The sequence below is a fragment of the Lacerta agilis genome, chromosome Z (assembly GCF_009819535.1).
Source record: "Lacerta agilis isolate rLacAgi1 chromosome Z, rLacAgi1.pri, whole genome shotgun sequence".
Classification (NCBI taxonomy): Eukaryota; Metazoa; Chordata; class Lepidosauria; order Squamata; family Lacertidae; genus Lacerta; species Lacerta agilis.
Window position 1 is genome coordinate 23,161,104 of NC_046331.1, and position 20,736 is coordinate 23,181,839.

Sequence of the window (20,736 nt, forward strand, 5' to 3'; positions counted from 1 at the left end):
AATCGCAGTAAGTTTTTTTTTTCTGTGACATGTGGCCTAAAATATTTCACATAAAATTACATGAAATATGAAAGTTGCTAAAAGTGTTACCTGAAGACAACCATTGCAAGATGACAGGGTGGACAGGCAAGCAGAAAAATCTGAAATATTAACAAACAAACAAAAATCACAATTATGTTTTTTTTATGCAGAGCATGATACAAATAGTTTGCTTCACTTTTTTAAAACTGCTCCAACAGCTTTCGCCAGATGTTTCCACTTATCAGACATTCCATCAAGAGTGCAAATATTCAGTTTCAACTTCTCTCGGGATCTTTCTCCTTATTTCAACAGTGACTACTATGACACACCTGATATCAAAGTTCACCACCAGTTAACGTTAGCTCCATCAGCAGAACCTTTACTTACTGCTCAAGTGGAAGCACTGATTACAATACCCTACCAAGAGCTACAGTTTCCAAGAACATAAGACGAGCCTGCTGGGTCAGACCAATAGCCCACCTAGTCCGGCCATCCTGTTCTCACAGTGGCCAACCAGATGCCTGTAGGAAACCCGTAAGCAGGACCTCATCACAAGAGCACTTTCCCCTTCTGCAGCTTCCGGCAACTGGTAAAAGCAAACATCTTATTCCTGCTATTCATATAGCAACTGTGTGAGCTTTTTCTGTTTAGGGTTGTTATGTATATGGGCTTAAAGCCAGAGGGGGAAATTATACTATACTATACTGTGTGAGCTTATCAATCAGAATTTGGGTGTGTGGCCACATAAAATAGGGCTATCATATTTCAAGAGGTGAAAACTATTCAACACTTTTCCAATGTGGGCTGCCATATGCCCAGGTTTTCCTGGACATTTTAATCGACTTTCAAATATTCCACCCAGACACCATTTTTGACGGATGAATCCTGGCCATGTTCGAGAAATTCCAGACCTATGGCACCCCTACCAAATAAATGAACAAATAAAAAATAAAAAATGACCTTCCAGTAGCACCTTAGAGACCAGCTAAGTTTGTTCTTGATATGAGCTTTCGTGTGCGTGCACACTTCTTCAGATACCTGTAAATGACCAAATAAGTTCGTGTGACCTGTTAACTTTCAGGGGGGAGCAGAAGAGTAGCAGATTCAAGAGTCCACTTGGTATCTAAGTGTTCTGTGACACTTGTGGGGCTTGCTCATCCAAAACATTTGACAACAGTCAAGTAACATGAAGTACATTAATATCCCTGGACATCTTGTCCATCCCTCTGCTCAGTGCAGGTAATCTAGAGCCAAAGCATCTCCAGCCTCTGCCTGATGCAAACCTGGTTCACCAGATTATGAGTCTACTGCTCTTAACCACTACTGGCTCATTAGAACCAGTCCTGCCTCTGAGGCAGCAGAGAACCAAGCTACATTCACACCATAAAACACTGTGATGCCCTGTTAACCAGCAATGGCTCCCCCCCCCCCAAAAAAATGAAAGCCATAGTTTGCTAAGGGCACTAAGAGTTGCTAGGAAACACCTAGAGTCACAGTTCTCTGTGAAGAAGGAATGATTGTTAAACCACTCTGGGGCTTGTAGCTCTGTAAGGGGAATGGGAGGTGGGCATTAATTTCATTGGAGTGTGACTAGTATTGGATACAACCCTGAGATCCCATGAGGTTGCAGAGCTCATCCACAAGCATTCCCAGGAACCTCTACTGAAGATCACTAGTAACCAGATCACTGAAGGGCTGACCACACACAGGAAGGCAAAGAGTTAGACCACATTAATACCATATATTTAAAGCAGTATTATACCAAAGTCTTCTTTGTGTTCACTGGAACATCTGGAAGAATGATGCAGCCCTCCCTGCCTGCAAAGTCTAGGTTGCTCAAGCGTTAAATTAGTTAGATGCTGAGTGTTTTATTATTATTTTTTATTAATATATTAATAATATGTTTTATTACATATTGCACTCTGCTTAACTCTCCCCCATGTCCTTACTCATTGCTTTTCTAAAATAAACTCCCTTAACGTTTTTGAATACAGTAGGTAGGCTGGTTGTTATAGAACACTATGGTTTATCTCCCACAAGCCAGACTGCTTTAAAGTTTAGGGAATATTAAAGATACGGATTGACTCTTGCACCCAGTGGAAGCTGAAGGGAGTTGGCTGGCAGCTCCCCCAAATTCTAGGATAACAGCCCGAGGACTTATGGGGATCCTTGCTTCCCCACTAGTTTGGGGACTTATAAGCACAGTGGCAGTCGCAGCAGTATGGAAAGGTTGGTGCCATGGGTGACAGTTCTCTATGTTCTTTTGCATACTTTAAATTTATGTGTCCTTATATTCAGATAATAATTATGAATTAAACCTGGGAGAGAACAGCTGCTATGGGATCTACACAACTATGCCTTATTGGGCAAACAACAAAGGAAAGGTTGAAAAAAAAGAAAAGAAATAGCAATGTGCATGGCTGGACCAAGACATTTTGGCACCTGAGGAAAACCACAAAACAGTACGACACCCCCCAGCCAGGGGAGAAGAGGTAAGTGAAGATCTGCGTGAAGAACAAGGGTGGAATGAAGATCTACATTGGGGCCGAGGGTCAGAGGAGACCAGTAGGTAGCAGAACTGGAAGGAGCTGCTGAGGTGACAGCAGATCTGGCCTCCAAGAACTGCACCCCAGCTGTTATTGCCACTACGGCAGCAACTGCAGCATTGGGCTATGTATTTCTTGGAGGCCAAATCTGCTGCCCCTGTGGATCCTGCAGACCAAGACAGTCACCTCACCTTGCCTCACAGGTGGGCCGGCCCTGTCAATATGACAGTGGACAAAGATGGGTACACATGGTTTGAGCTCAGTAAGCAGACAGCAACATCATCATTCAGAAACTCACATTTCTAGATGGAGGGAAAGGGGAGGTGAAACACCATCCCCATAAATTTATCTAGAGCAATGCCAGTGAAAAAGTAGATATATCAAGATCTTTGCCAGCAGCAATTCATGAAATCTGGACTGCATAACTGCTTTAAAAAAAAAAAAAATGTTGTCCTCTCGCTCAGCTGTTAAACATCAAGTGATGAGTGGTTCTGTAATGTGACAGGCAAACAATTTATCTTTGGTGTATATCCCAATTGCGTTTATATTCTTTTTTATACATAATTCAAGAAAATGCTTTGAAATTTGTTTTTTTTATAATGTAAATATATGAGGGGTGTTGTTTTAGTTATTCCACACAAAACCCCTTTCTGCTTTCGAAGGTTCCCAACCGTTTTGGACCCAATGTGAAATCTAACAAACAGTTGTGGACAGCAAAAATATAATTTCATAAAACAACTGGCACATAGGCACCCCTCTCCCCCAAATTCAGGACTCCCAAGAAGGCTTTGGTTGGCACCAAGGGCCCTACAGTCACCATGGGAGCCATGTTGGGGACCCCCAGCAGTTTATCAGGCTTTAGGAGTGCAAGGAATCCATACATCGACCAATTTCCCCTTGGTCTTAATGTCTCTAATGACACCTAGTTTGTAACAAGACACCAACAAGCATGGAAATTGGAAAGGCCAATCCCTGCTTCATGTATGAAACAAAATGCATTTGCCACTTAAGTGTTCAGATTCATAAATCACTAGTGACACTTGTTTTAACAGTCGTCATATGCCAGAAGCCCTATCTGTCAGGGCTGTAAACATTATCCAAGCCACATCGGATCTGCTTAATTAACATCAGTGCTGTTCCAACAGCAGGAACCCACGTAATTCCATAGTAATTACTGTCACCTTAACACATGTGCACTGCTAATGACACCAGCCTTGCTATATCCTGTGTAACCCATTTGGTGAACTCGTTTTTTTTATTTTGGTCCCTTACTCTGTGCTTAAAGCTGTACTTTCACAAAGATAAAGAAGACAATCAATAATTCATTTCCAGCTTTCTCCAAATATCGAAGGCCTTGATGTGGCAGCATGCATTGTAACTGGGTGAGAACTTGCTCATCTCAAAGATTACAGTATTTATCTTATTTAGAAAATGTCTTAACTGCATTGTAGTCAAAAGAATCTAAGAGTCAAAAACAAAACAGAACTCAAATACACCAATACAATGTACTAATCATCAAATAAAAAGCTATTAAAATAGCATTATTCAATCAGTATCAGCCACCTGCAATCTGGCGGTACACTTTGTAGAGGGAAAGATCTTCCTCCGTTCTGAGGCTGCTACTGAAAGGGACTGAAAAATCAAACTGCTGATATCGTAATGCTGTTATACAAGTCTATGGTGAGACCACACTTGACATACTGTGTAGAGTTTCAGTAACCTCGCCCCCAAAAAGGATATTGCAATAAAAAGTTCAGGAAAGGGCCACCAAAATAATCAAGAACAAGTTCCCCATGCGGAAAGGTGACAACATTTGGGGCATTTTTAGCTTGGAAAGAAAGGTGAATCAGAAGATACATGACAGAGGTGTATAAAATTACGCATTTCCCTTTCTCATAATACTAGAGTTCAGGGTCTTCAAATGAAACTAAGTGTTGGAAGATTCCAGACAGAAAAAAGAAAGCACTTCATCACATAGCAGATACCGGTAGTTAAAACTGTGGAATTTGCTCCCACAAGATGTTGTGATGCCACCAGTTTGAATGGTGTTTTTAAAGAGGATTGGACAAATTCATGGTAGGGGAGGAAGGCTACCAGTGGATACTAGCCACAATGGCTATGTTCTACCTCCATTGTGAAAGGCAGTATTTCTCTGAATACCTTTTGATGGGAATCACTATTGGGGAGAGCACAGTTGAACCAGGGGCGTATGAAGGGGGTGTGGTCCACCCCAGCTGTCATCCCTGAGAGGGTGACAAAATGGCACACCGCGGGGGGGGGAGCAGTTACCACGGGGCCTGGCCTGCAGTGTGCCCAAGCCACGTATCTCTCCTGGGAGTGACGCAGTGGCTTGGGACCCCGCGCTGCCCGAAACAGCAGCGTGGGGCTTGCATCCGCCAGGCGGACTCCATGCACACAGCTCACCGCGTCACCCCCCCTGGGCAGATTGCCGTGGCGCTCCCCCCGGGTGGATCACCAACACGGCCCTCTGGGTGGCTCGCCCTGCCCCGCTGCTCCGGGTGCCGGAACAGCTACCTACACCCCTGTGTTGAACTCAGGTCCTGATCGCAGGCTTCCCATAGGTTGGCCACTGTAAGAACAGGATGCTGAACTAAGATAGGCATTTGGCCTGATACACCCTCTCCCATAATGCAAATTCATTCCAAAAGATTTGGAAAGAACGTGAATCATTTCCTGAGCCAACCCAAGGTTTGGAAAGTCGCCAATACACATGCCTCAACTCCTAAGAACCCTCCTCTCTCCCTTTATTCTCCTCAGCAGCAGCACTAGGCGTGGCAGGTTGCAGGGCAGAAGATCTGTCAATGTACACATTCAAAGGGCTACAATGCCTTTCCTTTGGGTGCATTGCCATTGGCCAACTAAATGGAAGAGTGAATAGGAAGGAAGCCAGGACTTGGAGGGCTTTTATAAAATGCTTTTCCTTTGGAGGCATATTGCTACAGGCCTGGCTTGACAGAACTTTTGCTAACATAGCTAGGGGTTATAAATGCTCTCTGAATTGAGTGGTTCCGGTGTGCTCCTTTGCAAGCAGCACATATACTATACAGAGACTACTTTTGCATGCCGTTTTGGCAAAAAGGAAAGCTAGGTGAGGATCCTTTCCCTGCCCCAATGCCATGCCTGCCTAGCCTCCAGCCCCCCACACAGGAGCTGAGTTCCAGGGAAGGTGGGGAGCAGACTTCACCCCCTTGAGGATGATAAACAGCAGAAAGAAACCCTCCTCCAAAATCTGAGTGACTTGCAGAAAACAGTAAAGAAATATGGGGCTGAGTGTCATGGACCGGTTGGATGCAGAGGAATGGTGGAAGGAAACCAGCTGGGCAACCACCAAGGGAAGGGGCTCAGAGCCCAGGGAATGGTGGTGGGACGACGATGAGTAGTCGCAGGGAGAAGGGGGTAGACTGGGAAAAGGGGGTGTTGGAAGCTGAAGGGGTAGTAGGGCTTAGTGAGCTGGGAGAGTCTGTGGCAGAAAGAAGTCCAGAAGCAGAAGCTGAAGTAGGAGAGTGGGATGAGGGAGGCCAAGAGGCAGGGGTGAGTCCTGATGGTGAAGATTCACAGGTGTCTCCTCCTCCTCTTGCAACAAGCTCCCTTCCCACCTAGTTTCCCAGAAGAAGCATGAATATGGCAGAGAAGAGATTGGCACTGTGAAGATACAGTCTCCAATTGCTTGTGGGGAAACCCTGGAGAAGAGGAAACTTAGCTGTGGACAGGCAGGGACCTTCAGTCTCAGCAACTGCTTCATGGGGACAAGACCTACCAGAGACGAGTTGCTTTTCTCATTGGGCCTGACACTCTTGTGCGGATCCTGCTTTTGCTAATAAAGAGTTACCGGTAACACCAACTTGCATGGTGTGATTTACTGCTGGCTCGCTCCTGAAGCTGGGTATGTTCCTGTGGGCACTTCTGTGCACCTCTCTAAACTATGAGGATACTGTTTTGCTAAATGTTCACCACAAATTAAAGCTTTCCTATCATTTCAGGTGTTACAAATGACGAGGTGATGACCTAGGCAGAGAGAGCAGCACTTGAGTGGAACAATGAAGATGGGTAGATGCAAAACTGATGTGAAACTGAACTGCATAGCATTCCAAGGAGCTGACAACTTGCAACCCTGTAAGTGAAAGTGTTAACAAGGGTGTTGTTGATACCACCATTATGCACCATTTACACATCGCCCCTGCCACTCCCAAGAGGGTATTTAATATTCCTGTAAGTATGAAGTGGCCCACTTGGTATGAAAAGTTGGACCACCCTAACTTAGAAGCACATGTTACCTGTGCTTACCTTTATACAGATACTGTTTTCTTGAGTATTTGTTTTGATAGCAAGTTCATGTCCTTTTGACTTCAGTGGGCCTACACTCAGTATGAGTAACCTTGGATGTTATCCAATGTCCCTCCCTCACCAAACAACATCTGTGCTTGGCACTGATTGCAAGCAAGATTGGCAGGGGTCCAACAACTCAGTGGCATCCAGGATTGGCCAAGATCTTATGCATGATCACTGCAACTGTTTATTACACTAAGGCCACATTTGCGCCATGTATTTAAAGCACTGTGATACCACTTTAAAATAACCATGGCTTCCTCCAAAGATCTGTGGAAGCTGGAGTTTTGTGAAGGGTGCTGAGAGTAGTTCCCAGAGAAGTTTAATAATTAATCCCTCTTGCCCAGGGAACTCTAGGAATTGTATCTCTGTGGAGGGGAATAGGGTTCTCCTAGCACCCTTCACAAAACTACAGCCCCCATACTGTTTAAAGGGAACCTAGATTGTTTAAAGTGGTATCATAGCACTTGAAATTTATGGTGTGAATGTAGCCTTATATTCTGCTTTTGTTCCATGAAGAATGTCAAAGCAGCACACATGGGGATGCCATGCAGCCCTCCTCCCAGGCAATTATTGGACCTAGATCTGTTTACCTTCGTCAAGATTGCTATAACTATGCACCTTCGGATCATGCTCCAAGAAGACGTCAGCCTTCACTGATGCAATACTTGTCACCACCCTAGAAAGGCAGCCTCCTTGGAAACCAGTCTCCATCTGTCTATTTAAGAGAGCCACCTACCTCTGCAATAAAGGCTAGGCACCAGCAGTCAACACCACCCTCAAATCACATCATCATATCCCTATAAATGCCTTCATAGCTCCAGTGTGCTGGTCACAGCCTCACTATGCTTTTCCCCAATCTAGAAAGGTATGATAGTTTCCCTGATCCTCTCACTCCTGGTACACAGAGCACATGTGTATGGAGATGGCAGCTTCAGCAGTGTTTTCAAACCATTTTTCAGAGAAAAAATTGCAGAAGAATAGAAATGACCCTCATGCTTTCCCTGCCAAGGAAACAGAGGCGCACACAGAGTCATCTGCCAATAAGAGAGGCAACAAGCTCAGCAGAGTTTCCTTAACTGAGAAAATTCAGTGTCACAAGCAAAGCCAAATTTATTTTGCCACAAAATAATTGCTCTCACAAAACCAGAATTTCCTGTGCATTATTCAAGGTTCAGGCATTAACCAACGCTAAGAAGTGAAGAATACCAGATCAAGGAAGATTATACCCAGTTCACTCACTGAACCTTTCAAAGACATCCATAAGCCTAATTGCAAGTGTTATCTAGACAAGCCGGCTGCATTTGGGTTATGCTCTTTGTAGAACCTGCTTTTTATCTAAATAGTGCATTCAGTAGATACTCCATCCACGGAACTCTTTCAGAGCAAACAAGTCTTGGAAACATGATCACTACAATGGAAACATCATTCAGTTTATAGTAAATTACGGTAAGAGCTAATGGATGGACACAAAATCAGTGCAAGGAAAGTCTTGGGGGGAAATGGTTGAAAGAAAGACCATTAGGAACTAAAAATAAGTTAGGTTCATGGGCATAGCCAAGGAGGTGCAGGGGAAGCTTCTCCCCAAATCAAGTAAATCAATGGAAAAAAAAAATACTTAACTGAAGTTCTGCCCCCACTAGCAAAAAGTCTGCCCCATCCCCCAACATAAATCCTGGCTACACCCAAGGTCAGGTTTAGTGAGAAGCATGAGCTACTAGATGCACATCACTCCTTTTAAAAACGTATCTGTTCTAAGTGCAACTCTAGTATGATAAAACAGCCATGAAAATGAAAATGGCAGGAGTTATTAGGAAGGCACAACATGCTGGAAAATATTGTTTAGCAACTCAGTTGAGCCTTGAGTGATTTTTCAACTCTCCACTTGCAGCCTTAATCCACAGCAGGCAATAGTCTAGAGCAGGATATTAAACCAGTCCAGACTAGTGTGGCATGGCATCACTTAGAAACGGACCACTCAGGAGCATGCTCCAACAGCTTTGCAAATCATGTTGAGGGGGAAACTACTCAGCTCCATGTCGCAACTGGTTAAGGCATGTTGGAGGTCTCTGGTGCCCAATTACAGCTTGCAAGATCAATTTCAGTTGCTGCAGCCCAAGAATGTCGACAGGACACTTGCAGTGGTAAGGCTGACTATGTGCCCTGTTGATCCCTTCACGTATGGCAACATCTCACGGAACAGGAATGACTGGATGAGTTCAGATCAATGCCATCCCACAGGAGGGAGTTGAAGCCACTTCCCTGAAAGAGGTGATGATGTGAAAACCAGAAATTCTAGCACTACCAACCAGTCTCTAATATCCCCTCCCTAGGCAAGGTGATTGCGAGGGTGGTGCCTAGCCAGTTTCTGGGATGCTTCCAGGAAGCAGATTCTCCAGATCATTCCAGTCTGGTTTCACGCCACGTTTTAGAAGCACAACACCCTTAATTACCCCTGACTGATGACTGCTATCAAGATATGGGGAGTATGACCCTGATGCTTCTCCTTGACCATTCAGTGGCTTTTATTTATTTATTTCATGAAATTTATACACCACTTTTAAAAAAACAACAACCCAACAACCTCAAAGCAGTTTACAAAAGATAAAACAGTAAAATCAAGAAAAATGATTTAAAACATGTCAGAATACTAAAGCGAAGCGAAAACAAGGCAACACGTGACCAAATTGCAAACATTCAATATGTAATCACAACTAATATAATGTCAAAAACAGGACATGAAACTGAGCATATATAATGTAATTCTCATCAACATAAACAATAAAACAGAAATCTATAAGGTCTCTGAAAGTCACAGCAGAAGAGCCTGCCGTGGCGCTCCAACCGACGGGTGGGCTCTTCCCCGTACTCAACTCTCGGGCCCCAGGCTCTCGGACTGACGCCCCTGAGAGCCCGGTGCCTGGGTGCCCTGCACCCCTAGCACCTATGGGTAACACAGCCCTGGATCTCACTTTGGCTAAACAAATCAAGGCTTAATCATAACATGTAAACCAGGCCACTGAGTAGCTCAACAAAAACGTTAAGAGTACAAGTTGTTACAAATTTTCATGTTGATAGAACCACAATTAACAGTTATGACAGGCAATGACAATGAACTGGAATCCACAAAACCTTACCCCTAATTCAAGGAGCTGTTATTCCACCAACCCAAACCTTGGTAAAGAAACATTATTAGACAAAGGAATTTTTGACCAACTTCTAAGTGCCTTCCAGGTTTTTTAAAAGTAGCTAACTAAATGTGAAATCTACTGTAGACAGTAACATGCAGCACTAAACAGCCTTCAGGAGTGCAGTATTTCTGGCCAATCCACCGAGCAAATAACTTCTGTTTGCTAAGTGGAGCATGGGAAATGTAACCTTTTCAAAAGGAAAAAAGGATCAAAAAGGAAAAGGTGAGGTTTGTATGCTAGAAGTGACAAACCTCCAGCCATTTGGGTGCTGAGTGTTACATCAAGGTGGGAGCACATTACTCCAATTATATTTTATTATTATTATTATTATTATTATTATTATTATTATTATTTCTATATAGCCCTTCATTCAAGGGTCAAAGGGTGGTTTACAATATAAAAACACAAAAATATATACCATAGTAACAAATAAAAACAATAAACCCACCCACACACCCACAGTTTAAAAGGCCATCCATTATTTAACTACCTAAGGCTAGGACATTTATCATTTGCACTGCCTACCTATATTCTTCCAGGCCCAATTCAAGATGGTGACTTACAACAGGCTGAATGACTTGGGCCCAGATATTTGAAGACTCACTCTATCTGTTACCATCGTTTTTCAGTTTTGGGCCTGAAAAATACATTAGCCCACAGGAAAGTTGCCAGAGACTATAGTCCAGGTGTGAGAGGGGCTATAATCACACACCTTTCACACACCATATCACACACCCAGAAAGAGAGAAAGCCATTTTCCACGAAAACAGAATCATATTTTTAATTCTAATTCCATTTCTTCTTATCTGTATTAATATTATTGATTCCAACTCTTAATTCTAATTTTAATGTTGCTCAAGTTTCCCTTTTATATTTTCTTCAAAGACCTTTCTCTTTCACAAAATTTGTAAATAAATAAGAACTCTCCTACTTTATGCCCTTTATCTGTCCAAAATGTGGAAAAGGCTAAACCCTCAGTAATCCCAGAAAATGTAACACTAATGCAAACCTGAACTTCACAGCTATTTAAAACCTCTGATTTCAACTTGTGTTGCAAGAGCAACAATAGCAGCAAACTGCAAGGGCTGCTTCTTCTATATTTCCAGGGAACACAAGCCTGCTGAGACTTTATCTTCTTGCAGAGGAAGCAGCTGCAACTGCACACTTTGAAGAAAACCAAAAGCCCTTTCCCTTCAGAGGGAATTAAATCTGGCTGTCAGAGCTTCATATTGATTTAAACCTGATAGCTATCCATAGGCTTATGCTATATGCAAAAACATGCCTTTTGTTGTTGTTCTGCTTCCGTTACTCCCCATGTGGTTGACACCTCAGAAATTAAATGTAAAATATTAATATCAGTATCTTCCTATCTCCCAAGGACAGTCACACATTTGCCTCTGTCCTTCCAACGGCATCCCTGGCTGGTCCTTGGAGACATTTAATATTTGTTTAGTTACCTAGACAACTCACTCCTGGACATTAAATCATTCAAGAGTAAAGAAAATTCCTCGGCCTGAGAGCCACATTCCCTAGTGGGTAACCTTCCAGGGTTCGCATGCCTGTGATGGGTAGTGATGGGTAGGTAAATGGATCATGGAATCACAGAGCTGAAAGGGACCATGAGGGCCATCTACTTTAACCGCCTGCAATGCAGGAATCTTGTGACTCTCTCTGTCTGTACAGTAGGTTACCATCCAGCTATGGAAAAGTAAGAGGTTTCTATATGTTCATCTCTACATCCAGGCAACCAAGAGGCATTATTACAGTTCAATAACATGTTTGCCAGCCTGGCAAAACAACTAGAGGAAATTGTGGAGCAGTGTCAGTAGAGTGGGGGGCAGGGATAGCATGTGGGGATTCCTGGGGGCTGTATAGAAGGCCCAGGGGGGCACATTTGGCCCCAAGGCCCAAAGTCCCTGACTCTTGCTTTAAATACTGTCAAAGGGTCAAGCTGAAACACCCACTGCACATGCCTATTCCATGACTGCAGCATCATTTGAGATTCTGCAGTATTTCTAGTTCCAAATCGGGGGCATCATTTGTACATTAAGTTATGGAGGAGAAGGGCAAAAGCAAAAGAAGTGACCTTGCTATTCACTGCCATTCCTGGTACATTAAGCCGGTGCATTTCCGCTCACCTGCAAATTTCAGGGGCAAGGTGTCTGCAAGGTTTACCCTGAAGCTCTGCCTACAGCAGGTGCCGTCTCCAGCCCAAGAGGCGGCAGCAGCAAAGAACAAAATGCTCAGTTCGCCCCACATGGCATTCCAAAATAGCACAAAGATCAGCGCTTCTCAATGTGCCAAAATCTTCTCTGTGCATTAATTAAAATGCAACTGCTCTTTCATTGAGGACAACCTGCTCTTCTCCAACTCCAAAAAGTAGCCAAATTCAGCAGAACTAAGACCTTTTGCAAAAGCATCTTGGTCTGCTAAGTTTGAAGTGCATTAGGCACTTTGAAGGCAAAAAAAAACCCCTTTTTGACTGAGAGGGCCACATTTAAGCAGTGAGAAGTTGTAGTTGTTTTCCAGTATTTGAGCAGATAGCTGATAACTGTGTTTATGCAAGCTATTCGTTTCTCGCTCATCTGTTTCCAAACTAGAACACATGTGGGAGATACCTCACTATAAAAATAGTAATCCTGCTCATTAAGTTTTCACACACAAGCTTTTGGCTTCTTTTAGCCTTGACTTCCCTCAATCCATATATATATATGGAGTGTGTCCAGCCGAAAAGGGGTCTGAATTGAATTTTAATGAAACTCCCTGCACTGAAAAGGCTTATTAGACTCCCATTTAAAATTATGTAAGAGGACTAAAACGAAGTGTCATGTCCCAAATCCCACTGTGCTCCATGCACCCAAATAATAATTCCAGTTTAACTGCCACTTTCTACGGTCTGTAAATCAAGTGATTCTGGTGTACATTGCAGTTCTCCAGAATATTGGGAAGTGCTCATAATGAAGCATTAAAAGTGTCCCAAGTCATTCGTCTTTTAAAAGGTACTCAGAAATAGCCGGAAACAGTCACTGTACAAATAAATATACCTACTTTTCCTTCCATTATTTTCAGCCACTTTTTTGCCAAATACCCAAACGTATTTGAAAAATGGGACCTTAAGTTGAGCTCTTGCACAGTTAGATTTGGGCAACCACCTCCCACACAGACTACAGCCTGAAAGACATCAAAAAAGTTAAGCTTCAGGTGATAGGTTAGGGAATGCTTTAGAAATGTCTCTTTCATGCATTGTGACAAAACTGTTTAAAAAGTGGTGGTTTGAATGTTTGCAGGTTAAGGAGTTATGAAGCAACCTGCTTCGCTAAGTGCATTTTATAGAATAGTGCTTGAGCAGAAAAAGAAATTCACTGCAGGTGCCTGAAAACAAAGAGATTTTAAGCTCATTCTTCTCTTTCCTTTGTTGTTTCCCTGTGACAAATTCTAGACTGTAAGCCCCTTGTACTCTGCTAAGTGCCATGTACATGGCTGGCACCACAGCAAAAACAGAACAAAAAACACTTCTGAGCAGGAGTGACTAAGTTTTGACCCTCCAGATGCTGTTGGAACTCAAACCCCATCATCCCTCAACTATGGGGTGTGCTGACTGTGGCTGAAAGGAGCAACATTTGGAGAACCAAGGACTTAGCCATCTTTGCTTCAAAGGCCTTCAAGGCTTGGAAGATGTACCGGTATGTGCTGCCCCATACAGTCCACTCATCATCAGAGGAACATTTAGGGGAAGGGTTGGAGCTCAATGGTAAAGCATCTGTTTTGAATGCAGAAGGTCCCTGGTTCACTCCTGGCATCCTAGGCAGGGCTCCTGAATAAAACCCCAAAGAGAAATTCAGCTATGAAAACTAGGAGCTAAACAGCACCTTAAACCTTAAACCTAAGGTTATGGGCGCAACAACAAAATGTTTGGGCACTTTTTTATATACTAACAAGAATACAAAGCTGAAAATGAATGAACTGTAGGTAAAATACCATGTTCATTTTTCACATGGTCTAGTCCTTCTCCTGCCCACCCCCACCCCCCAATATTCTTAAGAGGATCTCTTCTCCAGTCTTCAGAGAGTAGCTGGAAAAAGGGAGGCAGGAAAAAGTCCTCCTTTCCTTCCACTCTGCAGTTTTAATCTGAAATCTTAGGTGCAGTGCTGCGCCCAGAGCTCAGAAACTGCTTGCACTAATGAAACTCCCTGTTGCAAAACATGCCTAGAACAATGGGAGCTTCAAACACTGAGAGCAATGTAGGCTGAGTTGGATGGATCAGTGGTCTAACACAGTAAAAGGCAGCTTTCTATGTTTGAGGAAGGACTACAGCTCAGTGGTAAAGCCTCTGCTTTGCATGCAGAAGCCCTTGTGTTCAACCCTCGGCCTCTCCAGGAAGAGTTGGGAGAAAGCCTAATTTGAAATCCTGGAGAACAGCTTCTTATGTTCTAGATGCCTTGTTCCAGGCACCTCTGCCAAATAAAGTTTGGCACATGTCTACCAGAAGTAAGTAGGTGCCAAACTAAATCTTGGGTTTTTCAGACAGGTTTTGGATTAAACTGAAATTGTATCTGATTTTGGTTTGGGCCTTTTGTTACTGTTCTGCTTTTTTGTTAGTTCATTTTTGCTCCAGCCAACTCCTATGGACTTTTTCTTCCCATTATCTGCCCTTCTTTGCTTTTTTGTGCTGTATTTTTTTCTGCTGGTTTTAGCGTGGTTGTTTTATTTATTAATGTAATCAAACTTTTTGATTACTTGTTTTATTTAGTGATGGAAGCTGCCTTATGTCACTATTGTTTTAAATAAGATGGGAGGATTCAAGCTTTTAGGTAAAAAAGACAAATCCATCCATTTCACAGCTTCTTTCTGGCAATGAATGAGCCACATGTAACTAGAATGCTAATAACTCCTTGCGATGTTTGAAATGATGCTACAACCCTGAATAAGGATGAGTACAGTAAAATTGCTTTCTTCCCCTCCAGGAGCCTTGGGATGACATCTTAAGTGGGTACCTCCTTTACCTTTGCTGCTAGAAATGCACTGCACCTAATGGGGTAAAGGTAAAGGTAAAGGGACCCCTGACAATTAAGTCCAGTCGCGAACGACTCTGGGATTGCGGTGCTCATCTCACTTTACAGGCCAAGGGAGCCAGTGTTTGTCCGCTCCATGGAGAGTTTTTCCAGGTCATGTGCCACAGTCAGCATGACTAAGCTGCTTCTGGTGAACCCAGAGCTGCACACAGAAACGCCATTTACCTTCCCGCTGGAGCGGTACCTATTTATCTATTTGCACTTTGACATGCTTGCGAACTGCTAGGTTGGCAGGAGCTGGGACCGAACAACGGGAGCTCACCCTGTTGCGGGGATTCAAACCGCCAACCTTTCGATCAACAAGCCCAAGCGGCACAGTGGTTTAACCCACAGCGCCACCCGCGTCCCTATTGCAAATGATGCACCCACTTTAGCTTCCATGCATAATATGACATCTTTTGCCACAGTAGCTGCACGGGCAAGAGCAGGAATAGCCCACATGCTGCCTTCAGATGCTGTGAGTTCCCATCATCCTTGACCATTGCCCATGATGACTGGGGAATGGGATGACAGTAGTACACAAAATCTGGAGGGCACTACATTTGCTATCCCTGGGCAAGAGTCTGGGAAGGGCTCTTCAGAAACCTTTTCCACTGAAATTTGTTTCAGTCCAAAGTATGGATTTCCAGATCACGTGAGACCCCATAAAAATTATGGATTGAAGTGACAATGTCTATTCAAAACAAAATAAAATAAAAAATTCCTTCCAGTAGCACCTTAGAGACCAACTAAGTTTGTTCTTGGTATGAGCTTTCGTGTGCATGCACACTTCATCAGATACCCTACGCCAAAGGATAAATGGACATAAATCTGATATCAGGAATGACAAGACAGAGAAACCAGTAGGAGAACACTTCAATCTCCCAGGACATTCTATAAAAGATCTCAAAGTAGCTGTCTTAATACAAAGGAATTTCAGAAATAGACTGGAAAGAATTGCAACTAATCACCAAACTTAAAACCATGGAGAAACCTGGTCTGAACAAAGACATTGGATTCTTATCTCATTATACATTATAAAGCTATATTTAGCCATCTCACCCCTTGCCTTTCCCTGTAAGACCAAATTGCAGTAGTTAACAGTCATCAACAGGTTTTCCACACCTATCAGCTGATCACCCATTCTTACCACCCTTCTGAGTAATACCCCTCCCCACTCCCTCATTATATTTAAGGGTCTGGTGACTTCCGTTTCAGTGTATCTGATGAAGTGTGCATGCACACGAAAGCTCATACCAAGAACAAACTCAGTTGGTCTCTAAGGTGCTACTGGAAGCAATTTTTTATTTTGTTTTGACTATGGCAGACCAACACGGCTACCTACCAGTAAATGTCTATTCAACATATCAGGTAGAGATAGCAACTGTCCTAAGCACACTTAGCTGGGAGTAAGCCCCACTGTACCTAGTGTGGCTTACTTCTAAGCAGACATGCAAAGGATTGCATTGTTGTTGTTTTTTTACTCAGCATTACAAATAGGTCCACAGTTATAAACACATACGTAATACACGAAGCGACAGAGAAAAAGACAGCCTAATATTTAAATCTATAATTTCCCCAGCCTTGTTACCTGAAGGCAATTCTTACCCAGTGAAGGCAAATGGATATTGGCAAGCCTACATTAAATCTATGGTATTTATACTTATCACTTCAACCCCGACTGAAGCTCCAGTCACAACACAACATATATAGTTGCTTATAGACCCATAACTGCTGGTTTTCGTATTTCCAAATGCGAAACTAAATGGTTCCTGGCCAGTGTAAATCATACTCAAAGTAGACATACCGAAAATAATGGTCGTGACTAACTTAGGTCCATTAAGTTCAATGGTTCTACTCAGAGAAGAACTCAGTTAGATACAACCTAAGTGTTCCCTTCTCTGTCCTTGCATCATCTTTGTAACCAAATGTCTTTTGCATTAAGGCACAATTCCAAAGTCATTAATCAGTTCCTTTAATCACCAACTTAAGACTGAAACAAACTGTAGAGAGTGTTTTACCCATATTTCTCTCTCCCCCGCATCCCGTTCCATTTGCTTTTAAGCATCCAGCACGAGGAAGAGTGTCTATGTATCTCGTATCTCGAAAGCTCAATTACCACAATGTGAACTTTGGCTGGCCCTAATAGAAAGTATTTTGCTACCGCTCTTGTTTCAAAGATTCCAGCCAGAGAGCTGAATGAAACAGCTACTAATAAAATATAAAGGAAAAGAAATTGCATAGGTCCCCCCACCCACAACACATACACAGCTGAAAAGGACACTGCTGCCTGAAAGCTGCTCCCACACACACTGTTCCTCTGTAAGAACTAACTTGTCTGATTTCAGTGTTGTCAACATAGATCATTTAGTCCAAGATACAGTATCACAACAGGCCCTCTTTAAGATATGGGGGCAGTTCCCTGTGTAGTAAAGGCAGAAGCTATGTTTTTCTTGGCTACTTTAGGCTCAGTAAGCAGCTGTGGTTGGCAGCAACTCAACCTTTATTTGCTTATCAGGAGTTTGGCGATAGTCCCATTGATGCAATTAGAATCGTAATTAGTAAGACCCATAAACTAGTAACATAAGCACTTCACCACACAGCCTAGCCCAGAAATGCCCACCTCACATTCGTAGGGTATTAATTTAGCTAGAAGTCAACCATTCCCAATTCTTTCCCCCCCCCCATGCTTCTGCATGTTCAGAACCAAATATTTCCCTGCCCAGGAAAGCCCCCATGGTACCAGTCTTATCTTTGGGGTAACAAATATGGCTCTGCCAGGCTTTTGAATACAATTTTATTGCATGCCACCATTTATTATACGTTAGCTATTTATTTTATCTTGGTGCTCTCTCTTTTTTTTTGTAAAGTACCCTAGAAGCTTTGCTGAAGGGAGGTAATGCAACATAAAATAAATAATGTTTGCAGTAAGAAGAGCCACGTTGGATCAGCATTCCGTTTTCCCAGAGTGCTTAACTAGATAGTTACAGGAAGCCAAATAGCAAAACTTGAGTGCAATGATGCTTTCCTCCTGGTCACACTCAGCATCTGTTATTCAGAGCTGGCATACTGACTCTGATCCTAGAGAATACAACACTGCTAAGCAGGATAATTTCAAAGGAAACTAAACCTTATCCAATCAGGGGTACCAACTTGAATAAAATATTGGGAGGGGCAGATAGGCCCTGCGCCACACAATCATTCACAAGACACACACACCATTTGGATGGGAATGCCCATTAACTTGGGGGTGGGGGCTTCATATATTTTAGGAAGGGGCTGGAGGGACCTTGGCCCCCTAGGAGTTGGCTCCTATGATCTCCATATCTGGAATGAATGCCTATTATGCTAATGACCTGTTATACCATCTACTCCTATCCCTGAAAAAAAAGACAGGTATTTCTAGGAAGATTCTGTTTCCAGTGTGGCTAAACAAAAGGGGTCCAAAGGCTTTTTTTTTTTTTTTTGGCAACAGTATTCCTCACCTGCATCATCGTAACTACGTGGCAGGGGTTCAGCAAGTAGATGACTGTCCTGGAAGCAAACTTGAATCCCACTTCCAATCCAAAAGTGAGGCAGAAGAAGACTAGCAACAGGTTTTTCCCTATGCTCTCCTCTTTCCTCCGAGACTCAGCAAGCAGGTCCCCCACCTCCTTGGAATGGGTTCGCCTGATCTTCTGCAGGGACACCACCACCTCCAGAACTCCCACGGATAAGAAGACCAGGCTCTCTACCAGGCGCTGTTGCCAGGGGAGGAAGGCAGCACACTCAGGACCCCCGTTGCCTTCAAAGCTTGGGTCCACCCCACCGTACATCCAGTCCAGAAGATTGGAGAAGCTGTAACGACTCATGGCAAACTCCTTCTGTTCCTCTTCTGCTTGGCCGTCCTGGAGTAGGTGGGAGCTTGATGAGATCAAAGCTAATATGCTGTTTGGGTGACGAAACATGAAACAGAAGAGTCCTTATCAGCAAGTCCTCTCCCTTCCACTTGTGAGACACAGAAATGAACTGGACAGGTGATCCTCAGTTCTCACTCTAGGCTCTCAGGTAAGAGGCTAAACAAACCTGCAGGGAGGATAGGAAGTGAAACACAACTTAATTATCAAACCAGAAAACAGGATAAAGAAAGGACACATAACAGAACCAAGTTCCCTGCTCTCTCTTCCAGCAGAAGGCCCAGTCAGCAAACTGTTGCTTTATGACCCTAAAAGAACTTTGGCAACCTGTCACAATCCAGATGTTTTTACCTACAATTCTCAGCCCCAGCCAGCAAGGCCCCTGCAGGCCACCAGGTTGGCAAAACCTGCCTGAAAACCCCAGGCACTATGTAACCAGCACACTGTGTACAAACACACACCACGTATAAACAAACACACAGTGTGCCGGTTACATTGTGTCTGGTTGCCCAGGTTTCTAAAGAAGCATGGCTGGTAGTACCTAGGTATATAACAATACAAAATAACCGCACAAAAACAGCTGTGAGGGATATATATATATAATATACCTATACTCTGTCTCCCTCTTTCTCTCCTGCTTAAATGATTTCCGACTCCTATTTCTCTATTTGAAATATTTCACAGCCACTCTTCATCCAATGGAATCCAGGGCGCATCTGCTACAACAGGCACGGCAATGCACAAAACAATGCAATAAAACAACATCCTTCACAGTAAATTTGCGGATGGAGAGGCAACAAAAGGCTACGGAAACTAAAAGCAAACAGAGGCAACATTACCTTCTTTTTTTAAAGAGCCACGGCAGGTTTTTGTTTTGCTTTTTAACCTCTTTTAACTCGGCACAGCTCCTTTCTCCCCCAACCCGGCTAAGCTCTCCACGCAAAAAAGAAAAAGGCGCTTCGCCGACGCGATGTGGTCGCCGAACGAGATCGTCAGCAACCACAACCCTTGAAGGTAGGCCTACTCGCTTAATCACCGCACTTTCACCAAATTCCCGCGAAAGAGGAGGGAAGCGGAAAGGGGGCGAAGAGAGGGAGGAGGAAGCAAAGGAGCAATTTATTTATTGAATTGAAGAGTTGGAAGAAACCCCGAGGGTCATCTAGTCCATTTATTTCCCTCCCCCTCACTGGCGCCACGCTCCGCCTTCTCCCACTTCCTCACGACACCATTCGCGCGCGCGCGCGCCCCTACCTTCCATGGAAGTGCCCCCGCAACTCTTTCTCTCTCTGGAAGGGGCTAGCTATAATCTCCCCTCCCCGGAAAAAAAGCTGTGTTTTCTGGTCCTCTGTCTCCTCCAGCGAGACTTCCCAGCGACGTGGGGCACCCCTTCCCTCCCTCTAGTACCTAAAAGGAAGGCGGGAGCGAGGGAGGGGGCGGGTCGTGGCGGTACTGCAGGCCCTCCCTCAGCTCTTGCCGGGGCAGGCGCTACATGAGGAAGCCCAACAGCCCGGCTCTGGGTTATAGACCCGAGGAGGAGGAGGAGGCGCAGCGGCAGCAGAAGTGGCTGCCAGCGCTTATCGGCTCCCCTTCCTCAGGTGTAACCCGGAACGCAGCTGAGGCGCAATCTGCGCTCTGGACGCCGCCGCTGCTGCTGCTGCTAGTCTCTGCTCGCCTCTTCCAGGAG

At 43.9% G+C, this 20,736-nt stretch overlaps 1 protein-coding gene across 2 annotated transcripts in view; it reads right to left on the bottom strand.

Annotated features, from left to right (window-relative positions):
- TMEM164 (transmembrane protein 164) overlaps positions 1-20,736 on the bottom strand; it is a 42,799-nt gene that overhangs the window by 21,861 nt on the left and 202 nt on the right. The window contains exons 1-3 of one of the 2 annotated variants that reach the window (XM_033137168.1): positions 19,892-19,907; positions 18,642-19,083; positions 91-140 (exon numbers count right to left, since the gene is read on the bottom strand). In XM_033137168.1, the coding sequence (XP_032993059.1) occupies positions 91-140; positions 18,642-19,007 (416 nt within the window). In that variant the 5' untranslated portion in view covers positions 19,008-19,083; positions 19,892-19,907. Of the gene's footprint in view, positions 1-90; positions 141-18,641; positions 19,222-19,891; positions 19,908-20,736 lie in introns of those variants that run through there. The other variant, XM_033137167.1, reaches the window with a different exon arrangement.